This window comes from Lycium ferocissimum, chromosome 12 (genome assembly GCF_029784015.1).
Source record: "Lycium ferocissimum isolate CSIRO_LF1 chromosome 12, AGI_CSIRO_Lferr_CH_V1, whole genome shotgun sequence".
Classification (NCBI taxonomy): Eukaryota; Viridiplantae; Streptophyta; class Magnoliopsida; order Solanales; family Solanaceae; genus Lycium; species Lycium ferocissimum.
This window is the reverse complement of record NC_081353.1, coordinates 20,261,719-20,283,294: the sequence shown is the minus strand read 5'-3', so window position 1 is coordinate 20,283,294 and position 21,576 is coordinate 20,261,719. Positions and strand designations below refer to the sequence as shown.

Sequence of the window (21,576 nt, the reverse complement as noted above, 5' to 3'; positions counted from 1 at the left end):
TAACATGATACTGTCATACCGATGTCTGTGAATCTTGCCTCGGCCTCAGCCAAGAGCTCTCACCACTCGCATATTGTTGCATAAATCTAGTCTGCTGTAACCTACCACTGCCCGACAATCCTCTCGAATTGTTATCATCTCCTAAAAATATAAACAGCTCTCGCTCTGTTGATTCCTAGGTTGTGAACTGCTTGACCCTTCAAAGGTTCTATCACTATCAAGGGCACTAGGGTGACGCCTAGCTTGAGAGGCAACCAGCGCGTCGTACCTGTGCATCGCTCTCTCTCGCATCCCCGATCGGATAGGTACAGGGCCGGTGGTGGAACTGGGAGAGCTAATGATGCTGGAGATTCCCTCAGCTCCTCTAATACTGGTGGAACCGGGGCTATCTGAGGAAATGACTCACTCTGGGCCTTAGACGGATCTATCTCAATAGAGGGAGAATGTCTCATATCCTCCCCCACTCCTTCCTTAACATCCCGGCTAGCTGTATCTCTTCTGAACGAAGACATCTCTGCAGGACCTACATCAACGCATACGTTAGACTCGATTTTCTACTACTAAGCTCTATCGCATGATCTAGAAAATGAAAGAAAGCTAACCATCCTAAATGCCCCGCAGCCTCCTATTTATAAGTGTGACACGCAACACATCTATAAATAAGACTACCAAAATCGGCTTGTAGATATCCCTAGGAAAGACCTGCTCTGATACAAAGTTTGCCATGACCAAAACCAGAGGGCCGCAACGGCTACCCGGACCTTACTTGCCGAGCACCACCATAATGTACGTCAATAACCATTATAACATACATAAGTAGGACAAGAGGCCGTCATAATAATAATCTAATGAATCCTGAGAAATAACTCAACAATGAAAGACTCAAACCGATACATATACACATCTATACATGAGGGTACGGGCCGTACAAAACATCTATATGCATGACATCTGTCTACAAGCCTCTAAAGGGTAGATAAACGTCAAAAGGTCAGGTTAGGTCCCCGATACCCATACACATACATGCATACTCATATTGACCCAAAACGACAACTCCGGAGCAAGTGGAGTCCAACCACACTTTCTGCTGAGCTGGTAGCCTTTTGGAAGGACCGTCAACCTATCTATCAAGACCTGTGGGAATGAAACACATCATCTCTAGGAAAAAGGTACGTCAGTACAAATAATGTACCAAGTATGTAGGGCAGATAACAACATAAGAAGAGACATCAATGTAATAGAAATAAGAAACTCAGCTTTGGCTTTGTGTTGCCACTAAGGTCCATGATGTGCATGAATACAGTATATACGTGCATATAGCACCATCATTATATAATATATGCGCGCATATAGAGCTATCAAGCCTCTGTGGGCATCATCATCATAAAATCCACCTAATTAGGGGTGCGTCTATAGCGACGTCGTACCATATATATGTGTATATAATGCCATTGGAGTCACACATGGACTCATAATATATATATATATATATATGTATATGTGTATATATATGTGTGTGTGTGTGTGTGTGTGTGTGTGAGCCATAAAGAAATATCATGAACTTATCAAAGTGACGTAAGGTCATTGTACCTCCGATTAACATTATGGAACTAACATCATCAATATGTCTTGCATTTAAGAATCAATGAGCAGTTTAACCAGAATCAGTACCCTTTATATAGAGGACAAGAACATAACCTTCTAGCGTTTCTAAGAATAGAGCCATTATGAATATCGCTCGTTTACATTTCGTTTCGTTAGGAATCATGCCAAAAGAATAAAATAAAGTGCCTTAACATATCTTTGTTGTTTTCTTGACGATTCAACATATATATTCCCGAAGACTTCAATCTACATTAAGATAGCAAGACTTCAAACATGTTTCTAAGCTAGTAGGTCACTTATAGAAAATTGGACAGCATTTCCCCTATGACTGTCACTTTCTCCAATTCTAAACAACATTAACAACAACCAGACAATACCAATAACAAAATGCTTTAGCTACACTTATCAATAATCAGTATACAATATCATCAACACTTTTATTCAACACGACGAGCGGCAAGCTGGAATTGGAACCCATTTAAACCCCCACACCCTACTTTGTCTTAACTTCAACATAACTGTGGACACCTAATTTTTGACCTTCAATAATTTTATTTAATTGCACAGAGTTCTTGGGACTCAAACGGAGTGAAATATATATTTTATAAACAAAAATGATTTTTACAAAATTATTTCGATAATATTTTGCCATTTCATTTGGCAAAATGAGTGCGAGTATATATTGTAAGTCATTTAAAAGTAATTTACATATTTTTACTATTAATATAGAATATTTGTTAAGGTTAATCAGAAAAATAACTCAAAACAATTATTGAGTTAATTGTTTAAATTATCAAGTGTCAAATTGATAAATGTTTTACTCCTTTTAATTCACAAAATTTGGTTAATTAAATAAATTATCATTTTACCTCTCAATTTCAATTTTGCATAATCATAACTTGCATTTGCAATTTAAAATTAATCATGATTAATTAGGTGCTGAATTGTGGTTATGTTTGAAAATTGCCTTTTATTTGATTTGTTGCCGTTACAATTGAAATAATCAATTGTTAGTTAATTACGTTCATGATTGAAATAGCCAATTTCGTGGGTTTAAGTTAATTAAGTTTATATTTGCAATTTAAATTCTTTTACACATTTGGCCGTATCTCAGAAAATGATTAATTAATTAATTAATATTAAGTCTACTATAATTGAAAATTTTTAATTGTCATTGCTTCCAATTTGGACCATTTCATAAACTTGCGTTTTTTCCTCTCTATATATACACGTGTGTATACAGGGTGTACACATATATAGTCGTATACCGCATATACACATGTAAAATCGGTCCAAGCCCTCCTCCCCTTAAGTTTTCTGGCCATGCCCAGTCCAAAAGGAGCTTACCCAGCCCAATCACGCATATAAGCGTGAATTCAACCCAAACAGACCTCATTTGGTCTGATTATGGAAAAGGGTATGAAGCCCTAAGTAGCCACCACAATTTTCTCTTTGCTTCGATTAGCAAAGGCCAAGAATGGCAACAGATTCACACGCTTTTGCTTTGCGCAGACCTTGCATGGCCAAATGCAGTAACACATTAATTTAAACCACCTCTTTCGACTGTGTTTCAACCAAAACAAGGTAAAACCCTTCCCTTCTTCTACTTTTTCTGATTTCACGGTCAATGTGAGTACAAATCCATTACTCAACCAATTTGAATTCTTGGTTCCCATTGGTTCATCAAAACCAACGGGATTCACCAAGAACCCTTCAAATCCGACCCTTCATGTAGTTTTGTTATTTAAATCGTGACCATCGAGTGTTGATGGGAAGGGATTATTCCAATAATTCATTTAAGTCCCACATTGACTAAGTTGGGGTTTCATCTCAGTTTGGGATTCTATAAAAATAACCCCAATTCACAACACAGACAAGTCTCAATTCAAGAAAAACACCTAATTTAACTAGGAATTTAGCAGTTTGCTGAAACCTTTAACTAATTAGGTTCAAAGTCTAAAATTTATTTTCTTCTGTGGCTGAGCATCGATGGTGGAGGGATTAAGTCTTCCAAATCCATTTTCGACTACGGTGCGCGCAAATATGAGGTAAATACTTCTCTTTTATTTTTCCTTCTTTCTTATGTTTAGTATATTTATTAAGAAAGGTTAGGTGTTTATTTTAATTATATGTTTAGTATGTGCCTGCTGATATTTGTGCCTAATTAGTCTAGTTTGATTTTAGATTGTAGTTTAGTTTCAGTGTATTATGGTCTAGTTAATCTCCCATAGTATAAATCAGTAGCCCCTGTAGACTAATTTTTGTATGTGGAACATATCTAAGGTAGTTTTCCTCTATGTTTATGAAGTTTGACTGAAGTAAATGTGACATGAATCTTATTTGTCATGCATATATTGACTCACCTATGTGATTAAAAGGGTAACTGTACTTGTTTAGACTACATTTATGCACATAATCACATGTAATAGACCTGTTAACCCATTTTTTATATGTAGTGTGTGTCACTGTTGGATTTGGGGAGTGATATTGGCTTGTTTAAATGGAATACTTATTTGGTCATAAAATTTTGCTATTGTAAGCCTGCCTAGATCAATCATGCTTATCCAGTGTTTGGTTTTAGATGATTTCAGCCTAATCTGGTTTAAGTGTAGTCTGTTATGTCTGTCTATTTTTACTTCAATCATATGATGGTTCATGTACTCTCTAGTAGTTTTGTAATCCATGATTAAGTGTGTTTAGATTGACTATCTACAAAAAAATGGTTGTTTGAATGCACATGTATGTTTTGTTGAAGTCTTTGAGCATGTTGTTCAGATCCATATGGGATTTAGTCAAACATATAGGCTTGAACTCTTCTTTTAGAGGCTGTTTAGTCTAGTTTAGTTATTGTGTCAACTAAGCATATGCTAAGTCCATTCTTTGCGTTCTTTGGAATGATTACTGATCTTGTCTAGTCCCTATATTGTCTGACTTTTCATATAGGGATATTTGTTGGTCCAGTGCTGTGGTTAGAGTTTGTTTTATACTTAATCATGTTTATTCTTGTGGTTATGGATCTGTTTAACCTACCTGGGCCTATTATATACCTATCTTAACTTATTCCTATTTGACACGAGTTATAGTTGCATGCTTTGATATTTGTTTAGCTCAGTCCACACTCATTATATAATCACTTCAATTGATTTTACACTGGAATAACTTGGACATGATTTTGAAATGCCTTTCTAGTTTGTGTGTCCTATTAGTTGCCTGTCCCTAGGTCCACTTGGCTCCCCTATTCCTGAATGTCCATAAATTGTTGTTAGAGGGATTTAGTAAGGATGTTATGATGTTTAGGGTTAGCATGCCCCCAAGATCCTGTGTTGTCTGTTTATGTTTGAAAGCTGACCTGTATACTATATTGTGATCTCTGCCCTGACCATATGTGTCTTTCATTTATTTTGACTGATGTGTGTTTTGTTTTGAGTAGTCTTGTATGATTGAGTCTCGTGAGGGCTCAACCTACTTTGAATAGATGTTGAATGAATGACATGATTTAGACATGTTGACTAGTTGCCTCAACTGTTTGAGTCTTATACACCTGTGAAGGACATGCAAGTCCATTAACCTACTTGAATATCACTTTGTGCATAACTTAGAATGTTCATTACCTCCTAACATTATACCCCCATCCCCTTTTTGTTATTCCTCTCTGGTTTCTTTCTTATTGATTATATTGGATCAAATCATGTTAATCACGTTATGTAAACAGATGGCTTTTACTGCATTCATCTTAGGATAACATGAACATGCTAGTTGAGGTCTGGAACTACAAAATGTGTATAATGCTACTGAACATTAACCAAAAACTTGCTAGAGACATGCCATATATGAGAGGCTACTGTATGCCATTGCTATGTATGTAGAATAGTTTGAAATGCCTTTTTTCAACGAATATGTGGGTCAAATATATGACATACCCACCATGATATATACATGTCATTTGTATTTGGTGCAGTATTCCCTTGCTTTACCCTTCCCTTTTTCTTTATTCTATGCTACTGTTAATGTTGGTATATACAAGATATATGATAAGTTGATATTTTACCAACTTATCTCTTCTTTAAGCATAGACTTTTGCTATGTTTGATTGAGAAAATAGTGCATTTAATGTCGTTTACTCCTATTTTAAAGGTTTATGTGATTTAGAAGTGATCGGAAAAGAAATCAAGTGAAACAAATCAAAAGAGGCCAAATTGAAGAAAACAAAAAAAGTGGCTAAAAGTGCAAAAATGGTCAGATCTGTAAATCTGAAAAGCGGGGCTGTTTTGGACATATTTTTTATTGAAAAATTGTGCAACTATAAAAAGAAGACTTAGAAGTGAAATCATATTCATCTTTGGCCATTCTTTCAAGTGGGGGAACAAGAAACTACACCTAGGGTTTGAAGATTTAGAGCATTCAATGAGAATTTCTTAACTCATTTCTTCAACTCTTGCTTTTATTGTATATCTAAGTGTGTAGCATTTTATTTCATCACTTTAATCTTGTTTATGCGAACATTCATATGTTAAAGTTTGGATTGAATCTCTTGTTCTGCTTATGTATTAAACAATTTTTATTTCTAATGAAGTATGTTAATGTTTCTCTATTTACTCTTCAAGCTTTAATGTCATTTATTGGTTGCAAATATTAAGAGTGCCATTTTACCTTGGCTTTGCTTGGAAAAGAAAGTAAGGGTTAGGAAAAGAGTAAATAGCAAGAATTTGGGGCTCTAAACATCATCTAATAACTTGAGCTCAGAAGAGGATAGTTAACTTGAGGTTAAATTGATTGTGCTTAATATCACACTATAAGGCTTGGAAAAACTTAGAGTGAAATTCATTGATTTGGTTGGAAGACTTTCAATGAGCTTTTAGAAATCGTTATTTATTGACATAAACTCGCTTTTAGTTGTAAAATTGTAAAATACATTGGATCGTTACTTGAGAGTAATTTCTCTTGCTTTCCTTTGCTTGTGAGGCCATTGATCACTCTACCGGCTTTCTAGTTAGTTTTTAAATAAATAAAAAATCAAAAATTGGAAAAGTGTTTGGCTTAGCGTAGTTGGTGATAAATCTTTTACTTTCACAATCGCCTTTATATTGGTCGTTGTGGATTCGACCTCGACTAATAGTTGGGTAAATTATATTACGATGACCGTGTACACTTTCTCTTTGAAGAGTGGATTTGGACGTTATCCATATACAAGATATATACGGCCTGTATATACTTCAGTATATATAGGAGGGTATATCATGTATATCGATACGTTATTCGTTGTGATTTTGACTTAAGTATTTGCTGTGATGGTTTTTGGGCTTGTTTTCCCTTGTTTGTCCTTCCCTTATCACTAAAATGGGCCTATCTCCTTTAGACATTCTCAGATTGGGCTTGTTTCTTTATGACTCGTATTTGGGCTTGTTTTTCCTTAAACCCTTGTCTATTTTGGAACTTTGATTTTGTTTATTTATTTTGTTGAGTATGGTGAATGCATATGATATATGTATGCATGTTTCTATACACGGTAATATTTCCTCTTTGAGCTTGTTGTTATTATTCGTTAAGCATAGGTGCCATCTAACCACAATTTTCTTTTTCTGTTCTCCCCTTTGCATGGAACCATCGACGTGGGCTACTTGGGGCCGATCTCCTTTCGAAAACTCCGTTAGCCGCAGGCCCAACTTCTTCCCTTGATCTAGTGGGATGAGCCAAAAGTAGTTAAAGGCCCGTACCATGGGTGAAAATAGTCAACTGGTGAGCTTAGGTAGGCCCACCAGCCTAACCCCCTTTCATTTTGACTTCATACATGTTTGTATGTATTTGTGTGGATACTTGTAAATATTGAAAACCAAATGTGTTAGGAAATTAGGAAATTCGTATAGTTGCTAAAAAATTTCTCAAAATGACTTTCAAAAATTCCACGGCCTATTGTAATCACATGTAATTGGTAAATTTTAGACTTTTACGAAGTGTTTTAAGTGATGAAATCTGAAAACTAATAGCATAACAAGTTTGAGGGACTTGGACAAAAAATGAACGTTTTTGTGCCATAAGCCCCTTTTAAGGAAACAAAACGGTTTTTGTTGGACATGGACTCAAACAAATTTTTTGAGCTTTCATTCATTAGCAAACTTGGGCTGATTTGGACGAGAATAGGACAAAACAGATTTCTAAAAATATAAGTATAATATGGACTTTCAAACTTATAACTTAAAGGTTATTTTCAAACTTTTGGGCCAAAAGCTCAAACCTTATACAAATAAAAAAAGAGGAGATATATTTAGATCTTGGTTCAAAGTAAGATAGCTTTGGAAGAATATGGTTGACCATAAAATAGGCCAAAACAAAATAAATAAACTTTCTGTTTATAGGACTATATGAAACCTATTCTATTTTCACAAAGGGCTATATACCTCATTCATATTTCATATATATATATATATATATATATATATATAAGGACAAAAATTATGATATTGGACCAAGCTAGAGAGGGAACTCTACTTAAGAGAAAATCTTAAGTGTGTTTTGGTCCGAGAATGGAGTGATTTCAATCCTCTTACAACATTTTTGAAAAAGGGAAACCAACTCTTCTCCTAAAAAATATATATTCTGTCAAAGAGATGGAGTTATGATATTGACATGACAACTTTTTCAAGAAAGAAGACATTTTAGCAATTAATCACGAAGCTTGTAGGTCAATCCTATTCGACGAATCCTTAATACTAGGGAGCTTAAAACCTTCCCAAGGGGATCACCAGAACCCTTACCTCGAACTCTGGTTTAAAAAGGATTTTTCTCTTGTTTGATTAAACCCTTTTAACTTAGTTTTCCTAATTCCCCTTATAAATTAGGTGGCGACTCTAAAAAATATAAAATCCAAATAGGGTCCATAACCTCTTAGTAGCTTTTATGCCTCGCGTAAAAGTGAACTGTAATAGATGGCGCCTTTGCTAGGGACTTTCTAGGTTCTAACCGTTAGAGTTTCAATATAATGTGATTTAACTGTGATTATATGCTTACTTGTTTATTTTCTTGTAAATATAAATTGTCATGTGTTCATATCATAAACTCTGCCACCTTTGGCAAAATGCATGGTTTCAAAGGGGACATGCGGGCTTGCGGTCTAGCCTTCACTAAAAAATTGAAACACCATTTCTTTGGAACACATTGAACACGGAGTGGGTACGCGGTCGTCCAATAGCTGACAATGATTCACCCCGATAGTCCACTCAGTTTCCTGTCAATTTGAAAAAGCTTTCCCTAGCATTTGACTAGGATAAAGCCAAGCCAAATCCCGTAGACTAGCGCATGATGCCTAGAGGGATTTTGAATATTTTAGTCGTATCTAACACCCATTAAGGATACTATCGTGTGTCAAGACGGTCTGTAACCCGAAAGACATTGCATCCCACTATGTGCTAATTGAAAATACTTTGTGTACCTATGTGCTAAACCATTGTCCATAGGGGTGGGAAATTGACCGTGCTTTTGTTTTATAGATGAATACAAATTTGAAATTCGACATGGTTCTCGAGGCACCAGATGTTCTGAAAATTTGGTGGGGTTGGATGAATACCGAGGAACAAAATAAAGTGACCAAGTGTTTAGGAAACCTACCCTCTTTGTTAGTCATGGACTGGTGTAGAGTTGATCAAGCAATCACCAGTTATCGGGGACCGAGATAGAATGGTATTCAGATTCGGGGATTATATAGAGATGACCTCGACTTTGGATGAGCTTCGGTATGTGATATACAACGCTGAACTAGCCTAAGAAGAAGAAATAAACCCGACCAAAACCTCCTTATCCCATATAAGCCTACCCCTAATCAAATCCTAGAAATGTTGTCCTTATCCCATGCCAACTGAATATTTGGTCCAACCGCAGCCTTTTGAGAGTTACACAAATAGTTTGGGACCCAACAAGGATTTTTAGAACACCTACAGAGTTTAAATCCTTTGCCGAGTGGGAAGCCACCCAACCTTTGGCCTTTGCTATTTGCTTACTAGGACTCATGGTACTCCTCAAAGATAGAAATCAAATCATAGACACATGAGTCACTTCGATCACCCATGCTATCTTCCACGGCATAACCACAAATGGGAAAACCAAATACTTTGATCTAATCCTTATCATCCTTACCGACATGAATCGAGCCTTAAGAATATGCCGAAATCATTATCATTACTTCTAAGGGTGTAACCTACTCCTACAATGGTGGATCATTAAGCACTTGAGCTAGGTCGGGGGTACCCAATATTTGAGCAAGTAAACGGGGAAGAATGACCTTTATGCTCACTATCCAAACATAGGACAACAAAGAAAGGAAAGTTGGGAATTCTTCTTCTTTAGGCTCAAAGAGCGTAGCATACAATGGATGTTCGCTTATTTCATATCGGATTCAGCTGTCATCAAGGGGAAAAAGTGTCCATTCATACCACTTATGGGAATTCAAGAGATTCGCCCTTATGTGCCTGCCTGATTATTGAGACAGTTTGATAGGACCCAAATCATACCCCACGTAGGAAACATGGGGAAGTTCATAGTTAACTACGAAGAAGACAAAATCCAAAAGGGTAGAGACATAGTTCGAGAATGGAATGGTCGCATTTTGTGGAGTCCGGAGACTTTAGCTCAAGATAGGTTCAACCCGGGTTGTGATGAGAATTATAGAGATTGGTTGAGGGCCCACTTACAAGGCACCCTATCTCCCGGTCCTATCCTTTATCATTGCGTCCAAGACAGGTCTTCAAAAGTCGAAATCAAGGCCCGTTTGATCCAAAGGCGAGCCTATGATAGGGATGTAAAATACTTGGAGAAGATTGAGTATGATTAACCCATCATAGATAGCTTGAGACAAGAGTTAGACTTCAAACATGATTGCTTATTGGATCTTGATGATCGAATGAAGAAAACAATGGATGACACCGCATCGATGACCTTCACAGACAAGGGGTTTTCGATGGATGTCATGCTGACATCGACTCATCTCCACATCCAGACCTCCTTTCGAAGGGCCAAGAGGGCAAGGATCGAGAGAGCTTCGTCATCATCCACTGGAGGACATTTCTGCTAATTTTTACTTTATGCTTTATGATCCTTTATAATCCCTTAGGAGAAAATATTATTAATGAAATTATTATTTATGGGGCAATGGTTCAATGTAAATAGCACAGCACCCGGTGCTAACCCACCCGGGCACCTCTTATTGTACATTCATATTCACATCTAGGTGAGCCACATGGCCTACTCATGATTTCTATACATCAACAATACTAATCACATCGGGCAACGACACATTTATATCATCATCAACAACAATGCCCATATCCATATACACAAGCCGACGAGGCTAACAAAATAATATACAAAATATGAGCCGACAAGGCTACAAGACATCTAACCATACACAACTGTCTACGAGCCTCTAAGAGAGTATGTAACATCATATAGATGGGACAGGACCCCGCCATGCCCATATATATGTACACAAAAGAATAATACCAACAATTGAGCTCCTCTATGCAGTCCCTAAACAAGTAATCTATGGATCAAGTCGATCTCCCTGTCCACCTGCGGGCATGACGCAGCGTCCACAAATAAAAGGACGTCAGTACGAATAATGTACTAAGTATGTAAAGCACAATCAATAACATAATGAAAGCATAAGAAGTAACATAAGATAAATGAGTCATAAAATGGAAGAGCTATGTATACCTCTAGCGACGTTCGTCATATTTACTTACCCTCTTTCTAATGGGAAACTTCCATTTCATACATTCATACATTTAGAAGTATCATACCCGACCATAGAGGTTCGGTGTCTTACATACCCGACCATGATAAGGTTCGGTGTTATACATACCTGGCCCTACCAAGGCTCAGTGTTATCCGTACCCAACTGTAGTGGTGTGCGCGCGATAGGTATCATACCCGGCCATAGAAGCTCGGTGTTACATAATAGCCATACATACTTATACACGTATACATACTAGTCCATAAGTATCATCATCATCATCATCATCGTTTTCGTTACATCTTTCCTTAGAGGATCAACTATCATATAAAGGAGGCAACGACATCGTGAAAATATTGAGAATCATGTGCTTTAGTAATGCTAGGGATGGAGTCATTTGGAAAACATTTTGGAACCCATGAGAAGGTATATAGCAAAGGAATCATGCCTTAATGAAAGAAGGGTTAGCCTTACATACCTCGTCGTCTTCTTAACTATTTAACGTTCACCGTCGAAGCTTGAGAAATCTACATTTAGAAGGATTCATACCATAGTTAAGCCTTAATGATACTCTTAAACCCAAACTAGAATAATTCATGATCTAACGAAAATTGGGCAGCATTTCCCCTATTTCATCGACTTCCACTATATTACAATACAACTCCCAAACATCCATAATAACATCCACAATATCATAATCAAGTAATCACATTACATTAAGCGTTCAATATTCACTCTCATATTCAACTCATACTAGCAACTTCATACCAATTTTTGCACATTTTCATACAACGCTTCCTCATCACCATTATTACCTTTATAACAAGATTATATCCATATCATACTAAGAATCATGACTTAAGTTAGCTTACTACTCAAAACATCATAAAACTACATTTAGACTCATTTTCTACTTTCTCCTTCTACCCAAGTTTTTACAACCAATCATTCTTAATAACATGAAATAAGCATGAAAACTAACCTTTTTATCCCATAGGAACAAGATTTTGAGTAGCTATCAACTTGTGCAAAAACCCTGGCTTCATTACCCAAGAATTTCTTGAAATCTATCAACCCTAGGAAGCCTTCTAACACATGAACACTTCGATTCTTGATATTTGATCTTTGTAATCTCTTGGGTTTGAGTGAAATATGTTTGGAGAAGGGTTTTGGGAGCTTTGGAGACTTGGAGAGAAATGTGGGAAATGAAATAAAAGAACAAGGGTCGTCCTATGTATATAAAAAAAAATCTGACCCGACCCGATTATACGGCCAATTATACGGGCCGTATAATTTATACGGTCCATATAATTGGACCGTATAATCCCACCAGGGATCACCCCTTCTCTCGGAAGCAATCTACGGACCATTATACGGGCCGTATAAATTATACGGTCCGTACAAATGGTCGTACAACTGGGAATTTCCGAATTTCATTCTCGTCGACTCGTTTGACTTCCAATCCTCGTGGAACCTTCTTGGCACTTATATAACACTTCATTAACCATACAATAGGCCCTATAGCAGCCCTTCAAGATATTTCTAAATAAATATTAGCTCAATTATAGCGAAAACCTTTCCGAACACGACTTACATTTCACTTCCTTCAACAAACTAAACTTCACATATTCATATGACTTCAAAATCTTATAGTATGCACCTTAAGCTATCTAATACTTTCCTTAATCTCGTAAGGGTTTCATAATCACCTTAAGCTCATGTTAGCCTACTCACAAGGCAACAAATCTGAAATTTTCGAGATGTAACATTCTTCCCCCCTTAGGAACATTCGTCCTCGAATGTTAGGTTCTTGGGGATTCTATAAAAATTTCGCCAGAGTTTCCCCTGTAAAATGGCACTACCATCCTGTCACAGCAACCCAAAATACACCGCCTCACAGGGCTACAACAACAACATCAATAACCATGGCCACACACGACCAGGAAAACATCAAGGAAAGCACTACATACCTGAGGACAATGGCGTCTCTGCCTGAGTCTCCTCTGGAGGTGGAAATAAATGCGGGTACCGGAACTTCATGTCTTCTTCTGCTTCCCAAGTCATTTCCTCTCTATTATTATTTCTCCATAAAACTTTAACCGAAGCTACATCTTTGGTTCTGAGTCTCCATACTTGCCTATCTAGAATGGCAATGGGAACTTCTTCGTAGGATAATTGCTCGGTGACTTGAACATCATCTACCGGTACAACTCTAGAAGGATCTCCAATGCACTTACGAAGCATCGATACATGGAAAACTGGGTGAACTGACTCCAAATCAGGAGGTAGATCTAATTCGTAAGCCACTTGGCCTACCTTGCGTACAATCTCATAAGGTCCAATATACCGAGGACTAAGCTTGCCCTTTTTGCCAAATCTCATAACGCCCTTCATTGGCGACACCTTCAAGAATACCCAATCTTTCACTTGGAACTCTAAGTCCCTTCGACGATTATCTGCATAGGACTTCTGACGACTCTGAGCTGTTAATAATCGATCTTGTATAAGCTTGACTTTCTCTATAGCTTGCTGGACCAAGTCTGGCCCTATCAATTTGGTCTCTCCTACTTCGAACCACCCAATTGGAGATCTACACTTGCGCCCATATAAAGCCTCATACGGGCCATTTGGATGCTAGAATGATAATTGTTGTTGTAAGCAAATTCAATAAGCGGTAAGTGATCATCCCAACTACCTCCAAAATCCAATATACATGCCCGTAGCATATCCTCAAGGGTCTGAATGGTACGTTCAGCTTGTCCATCAGTCTGCGGGTGAAATGTTGTGCTAAGACTCACCTGAGTCCCCAAACCTTCTTGGAAAGTTTTCCAGAAATTGGCTGTGAATTGAGTCCCTCTATCGGAGATAATAGATACTGGAACACCGTGAAGTCGCACTATCTCTTTAACATAAAGCTTTGCATAATCTTCTACTACATATGTAGTTCTGACCGGTAAGAAATGAGCTGACTTCGTGAGTCTATCTACAATCACCCATATAGAATCATACTTACGTCGAGAACGGGGTAAGCCTGCAATGAAATCCATGTTAATTACTTCCCATTTCCAAGTCGGAATTTCTATAGCTTGTAACAATCCACCGGGCTTTTGGTGTTCAATTTTCACTTGTTGACAATTAGGACATTGGGCTACAAATTCCGCTATATCTTTCTTCATCCCATTCCACCAATATATAGATTTAAGATCATGATACATTTTCGTTGCTCCGGAGTGAACGGAATAACGGGAACAATGGGCTTCTTTCAAAATTTATTGACGTAACCCTGCAACATCGGGAACACACAACCTGCCTCGACATCGGAGAACTCCATCTCCCGAAATCTCAAAGGATGACTTCTTCTTCTGAGGGAGTGTATTTCTGTAATGAACTAGCATGGGATCCTCGTACTGGCGCTCTTTCACTTCAACCACTAGTGACGAGACCGCTGAATTCTGAATGGTAGCTCCCATATTGCCTGAGTCCACTACCCGAACTCCTAGGCTAGCTAATTGCTGGAGCTCACGAGCTAACTCTCTTTTCTCTGGCTGAACATCGCATAAACTTCCCATGGATCTACGACTAAGAGCATCAGCCACAACATTTGCTTTTCCGGGATGATATAGGATGTTAACATCATAATCTTTCAACAACTCCAACCATCGCCTTTGCCGTAAATTCAATTCCTTTTGCTTGAAAATATGGAGGCTCTTATGGTCTATATAAATGTCAACATGGACACCATACAAATAATGTCTCCACATCTTCAATGCATGAATCACCGCAGCAAATTCAAGATCATGGGTCGGATAATTTTTCTCATGTTTGCGCAACTGCCTTGAGGCGTAGGCAATCACCTTACCATGCTGCATCAATACACATCCTAATCCAACGCCCGAAGCATCACAATAGACAACATAGCCTTCTGGTCCTTCTGGAAGTGTCAGGACTGGGGCAGAAGTTAATCTATTCTTTAGCTCTTGGAAACTACGTTCACAAGCATCCGTCCATTGAAATTTAGCTGATTTCTGGGTCAACTTCGTGAGTGGTGCAGAGATAGAAGAAAAGCCTTCTACAAACCTCCTGTAATAACCTGCTAAGCCCAGAAAACTACGAACCTCCGTAGGTGTTGTAGGCCTTGGCCAAGTCTTCACGGCCTCAATCTTTTGGGTATCTACCCGAATACCATCGGCTGAAATAACATGCCCCAAAAAGGTCACCGAATTCAACAAAAATTCACACTTAGAAAATTTGCTGAATAACTCTCGAGTCTGGAGAACTTTAAGGACGGTGCGCAAATGATCCGAATGTTCTAATTCGGATCGAGAATATACTAGGATATCATCAATGAACACGATCACAAATAAATCTAGAAAAGGCCTGAACACATTGTTCATCAAATCCATAAATACTGCCGGCGCATTAGTTAGCCCAAATGACATTACCCAAAACTCAAAATGGTCATATCTTATTCTGAAAGTCGTCTTAGGAATATCCTTCTCCCTAACTCTCACCTGATGATACCCGGATCTCAAATCTATTTTTGAAAACCATTTGGCACCCTGCAATTGATCAAATAAATCGTCAATCCTTGGGAGCGGATATTTATTCTTGATTGTCACTTTATTCAGTTGCCTATAGTCAATGCACATTCGCAAGGAGCCATCTTTCTTCCTCACAAACAACACGGGTGCTCCCCACGGGGAAGAACTAGGCCTAATAAAACCTTTTTCAAGCAAGTCCTTCAATTGCTCCTTCAACTCTTTTAACTCTGCGGGAGCCATTCTATAAGGAGGAATGGATATGGGTTTTGTATCCGGTAGCACATCAATAGCAAAGTCAATCTCCCGCTCTGGGGGAAGGCTTGGGAGCTCATCCGGGAATACATCCGGAAACTCATTCACCACGGGGACAGACTGAAGAGTTGACGATTCGGCTTCTACATCTTGAACCCGAACTAGATGGTAAATACACCCTTTAGCAATCATTTTCCTTGCCTTGAGATAGGAAATAAACCTACCTCTCGGGGACGCTGTATTTCCCTTCCATTCTAAAACTGGTTCTCCCGAAAACTGAAAGCGAACCATTTTCATTCTACAATCAACATTGGCGTAGCAAGAAGCCAACCAATCCATGCCCATGATAACATCAAAGTCCACCATTTTTAACTCATGTAAATCAACCATAGTACGATGGTCACAAATCACAACTACACAATTTTTATATACTCGACTAGCTATTACCGGTTCACCAACGGGTGTCGATACCTCGAAAGGTTTGATTGACTCCGGTTTGACCCCAAATCGACCCGCAATATATGGAGTAACATATGACAGTGTGGAGCCCGGATCTATCAATGCATATACATCATGAGAAAGTACCGACAATATACCTGTGACGACATCAGGGGAAGACTCAAGATCCTGCCGTCCAGCCAAAGCATATATATAGTGCTGAGGACCACTAGAACTAGGAGCTCTCCCTTTACCTCTACCATGGCTGACTGGCGCCTGTGAACCTTGCCCCATAGGGCGTATAGATGATGAAGACCCGACTGCCGATCCTGAAGGCTGGACCCTACCCCTACCACCAATCGAGAGGCAATCACACATGATATGGCCTGGCCGACCACATGTATAGCAAACCTCTGAGCCTAGTCGACATTGGCCCCAATGTAACTTCCCGCACTGGGAACATCGTGGCACGGGTGGCCTTGCCTGACCCGAATCGCCTCTGAAATGAGAACCTGAAGCCCTAAAACTCTGACTCGGCCCGGAGTGAGTAGATCTATCAAATCTCTGGCCCGTAAACCGTGGAGGCGCACTAGTCATAGAATGGCCTGAATGCCTAGAAAACTGTTGTCTTTGCCCTCCTTTGAATTCACTAATCAGACCCGAAGATCTAGCCCTCTTGCTATACCCTCTGTCATGCTCACGCTCACTTTTTTGCTGTTGTTGGCTTTCCTCTAAATTCTGGGCATGGGCTTGAATGCGTGAAATATCCATGTTGTCCTGAAGGGATGCAGTCAAGCATTTATCCATCAAATGTGGCCCCAAGCCACTCACAAATCGGTGCACTCGATCACCCATATCCGCTACCATGGCCGGAGCATACCTAGCCAAAGAATTGAAGCGGAGACTATACTCTAAAGCACTCATGCTTCCTTGTTTTTTAATTCAAGAACTTATCGGCCCTAGCCCGGCGAACCTCTGTAGGCAAGTAATGTCGGAGGAAGGCATCCACAAATTCTTGCCATACCGGGGGAGGTGCATTGACTCCCCTTGAAGCCATCCAAACCGTATACCAATGAACCGCGACATCCCGCAACCTATAGGATGCTAACTCTACCAATTCAACGTCTAAAGCATGCATTAAACGAAGTGTCCTTAACATCCCATCAATAAAGCTCTGTGGGTCCTCATCCGACTTTGACCCGAAGAATTCTGGTGGGTTTAAGCAAATAAAATCACGGGCTCTTGCACTAACAACCCTATCACCTTGACCTGTACTTTGCCGCTGGGTCTGAGCGGCAACCAACTGAGTTAGTAAATGAATGGCCTCTTTCATATCTTGGCCCGAAGCATCTGTTGGAGGAGCTAGGGCTGAGGCTCATTCATGCTCCTCAGAAATAGGCAATGAGCGAGAGGGCTGAGATTGAGCCGCATTCTGGGACTCACCCTCCTCTATAACCGTTGGCGGTACTCTTTCGGCCCGCTTTTCTGCCACTGTCTTGCCCTTTTGGGCTGCCGTAGCTTTCCTCTTTACAGGCATTTCTGAAATACATAATACATGGTTAAGGAAAGAGAAATCCTTATATCATGGCTCTATCGCACGATCAAAGAAGAAAGAAGGTCATTCATTCCTAAAAATGCCCGCAGCCTCCTGTTTATAAGCGTGGCGCGCAACACACCCATAAACAAGACTCTACTGGACACGGCTCATAGACACACCCTAGGACAGAACTGCTCTAATACCACTTTTGTCACGACCTATATATATATATATATATATATATGTATATATACCCACCCGGGCACCTCTTATCGTACATTCATATTCACATATAGGTGAGCCACATGGCCTACTCATAATTTCTATACATCAACAATACTAATCACATCGGGCAACGACACATTTATATCATTATCGACAACAATGTCGTTATCCATATACACTAGCCGATGAGGCTAACAAAATAATATACAAAATATGGGCTGACAAGGCTACAAGACATCTAACCGTACACAACTGTCTACGAGCATCTAAGAAGAGTATGTAACATTATATAGACGGGACAGGACCCCGCCATGCCCATATGTATGTACACAAAACAATAATACAACAGCTGCAGCTCCGAATGAAATGGAGCTCCACTATGCAGTCCCTAAACAAGTAATCTATGAATCAAGTCGGTCTCCCTGTACACCTGCGGTCATGACGCAGCGTCCACAAACAAAAGGACGTCAGTGCGAATATTGTACTGAGTATGTAAAGCATAATCAATAACATAATAAAAGTATAAGAAGTAACATAAGATAGATCAGTCATGAAATGGAAGAGCTAGGTATACCTCTAGCGACGTTCGTCATATTTACTTACCCTCTTTCTAATGGGAAACACCCATTTCATACATTCATACATTTAGAAGTATCATACCCGATCATAGAGGTTCGGTGGCTTACATACCCGACCATGATAAGGTTCGGTGTTATACATACCTGGCCCTACCAAGGCTCAGTGTTATCCGTACCCAACTGCAGTGGTGTGCGCGCGATAGGTATCATACCCGGCCATAGAAGCTCGGTGTTACATAATAGCCATACATACTTATACATAATAGTACCTAAGTATCATCCACTACATCGTTTTCGTTACATCTTTCCTTAGAGGATCAACTGTCATAAAAAGGGGGGCAATGGCATCGTGAAAATATTGAGAGTCATGTACTTTAGTAATGCTAAGGATGGAGTCATTTGGAAACATTTTGGAACCCATGAGAAGGTATATAGCAAAGGAAGGATGCCTTAATGAAAGAAGGGTTAGCCTTACATACCTCGTCGTCTTCTTAACTATTTAACGTTCACCGTCGAGCTTGGGAAATCTACATTTAGAAGGATTCGTACCATAGTTAAGCCTTAAGGATACTCTTAAACCCAAACTAGAACAATTCATGATCTAACGAAAATTGGGCAGCATTTCCCCTATTTCATCGACTTCCACTATATTACAATACAACCCCCAAACATCCACAATATCATAATCAAGTAATCACATTACATTAAGCCTTTAATATTCACTCTCATATTCAACTCGTACTAGCAACTTCATACCAATTTTTGCACATTTTCATGCAATGCTTCCTCATCACCATTATTACCTTCCATAATAAGATTATATCCATATCATACTAAGAATCACAACTTAAGTTAGCTTACTATTCAAAAACATCATAAAAACTACATTTAGACTTCATTTTCTACTTTCTTCTTCTACCCAACTTTTGCTAGAACCAAGCATTCTTAATAACATGAAATAAGCATGAAAACTAAAAATTTTATCCCATAGGAACAAGCTTTGGAGCAGCTATCAACTCGTGCAAAAACCTTTGCTACAATGCCCAAGTATATCTTGAAATTTACCAACCCTAGAAAGCCTTCTAACACATGAACACTTTGTTTCTTGCTATTTAATCTTTGTAATCTCTTGGGTTTGGGTGAAATATGTTTGGAGAAGGGTTTTGGAGCTTTGGATAGCTTTGAAGAAATGTGGGAAATGGAAAAGGAGCAAGGGTCGGCCTTGTATATAAAAGAAAATCTGACCTGACCTGATTATACGGCCAATTATACGGGCCATATAATTTATACGGTCCGTATAAATGGGACCGTATAATCTCACCAGGGGACACCCTTCTCTGGAAGGAATCTACGGACCATTATACGGGCCGTATAATTTATATGGTTCGTACAAATGGCCGTACAACTGGGAAATCCGAATTTCATTCTCGTCGACTGGTTTGTCCCAATCCTCGTGGAACCTTCTTGGCACTTATATAACACTTCATTAACCATACAATAGGTCCTATAGCAGCCCTTCAAAATATTTCTAAATAAATACTAGCTCAATTATCGTGAAAACCATTCCGAACACGACTTATATTTCACTTCCTTCTACAAACTAAACTTCACTTATCTGTATGACTTCAAAATCTTATAGTATACACCTTAAGCTGTCTAATACTTTCCTTAATCTCATAAGGGTTTCATAATCACCTTAAGCTCACGTTAGCCTACTCACAAGGCAACAAATTCGAAATTTGTGAGATATAACAGGAATGTTATCAAGAGAGCCCGTCAGACAAGTCCAAAGGAGTGGAACAAATCTACGTGCCTTTGATGGTCAAAAAATCAAGACTCTCGAGGAAGAAGATGAGGATCCTAAGGACGAATTAGAGCTGCAAGAGCAAACCTGGCCATCTAAAGAGGCCATCACCGCCTCCTCTGCAGCCCAAGATGAGAACAACAACGTGACCCAAGGACTCATTCGTCCACCATCGCCTACTTGGTGGGCAATTGCTTTTAAAGCCATGTTCTTACCGTGTCGCGCCAAAGCATATGTGATGCGAAGAAATCTTCGAGAAGATGAAAATTATAGGTGCTACATGTGCTAGCTATGAGAAGCTACCACCTTGCGCTCCAATCTATGCGCACAAGAGGTGCCCGTTCCACAAAAATTAACCCTACCACACTGCAGACGAGTGCTTGGCCCTGAGAAGAAGGATTGTGAGAATGATTTATGACATGACAATCCACAAATTATGGGGACCGCAATCTTTATTGGTCCAGGACATAATCAATCCAATTGAAGGAATCACTTTGGACATCCACATTTGGCGTTACAATTTCACTATCTTTAAGGACTCGTATGCTAGCATCTTTCAGAAATTAGCAAGTACTGGGAAGGTCCGTCCGGTCAAGGCCACTTGGAAACCCTCATCGGGTGGGCTGAGTCAACGAAGGAACTATTTGTTCCATTCGGAAGCACCAGGTCATGATGTTAATGAAGGTGAAGCTTTCAAGTTTGAAGTAGAACACCTATTTCATACTGTGGGATATGGGTAGTATTCCCACCCTTTTATTAGGAAGTAGGTCCTTCAGCCAAACAGACGGCTGTAAGGACAATAGCCTATGCCAATCTCGAGAAGAGATCATCTTTTGGCTAGATTTAAGGGAGGGTCCCTTCTTGTAATTTTAAAG

At 39.1% G+C, this 21,576-nt stretch overlaps 1 protein-coding gene across 1 annotated transcript; it reads right to left on the bottom strand.

Moving 5' to 3' along the window:
* Nucleotides 1-12,691: 12,691 nt before the first annotated feature.
* On the bottom strand, nucleotides 12,692-13,894 carry LOC132040996 (uncharacterized). The gene has a single exon (XM_059431717.1). The coding sequence runs from the start codon at nucleotides 13,718-13,720 to the stop codon at nucleotides 13,289-13,291; it is 432 nt and encodes a 143-aa protein (XP_059287700.1). The 5' UTR covers nucleotides 13,721-13,894; the 3' UTR covers nucleotides 12,692-13,288.
* Between the last annotated feature and the right edge of the window lie 7,682 nt (nucleotides 13,895-21,576).

Bases quoted from the DNA above. Each gene is read 5' to 3' on its own strand.
- LOC132040996 (XM_059431717.1), bottom strand. From the start codon at position 13,720: ATGAAGGGCGTTATGAGATTTGGCAAAAAGGGCAAGCTTAGTCCTCGG.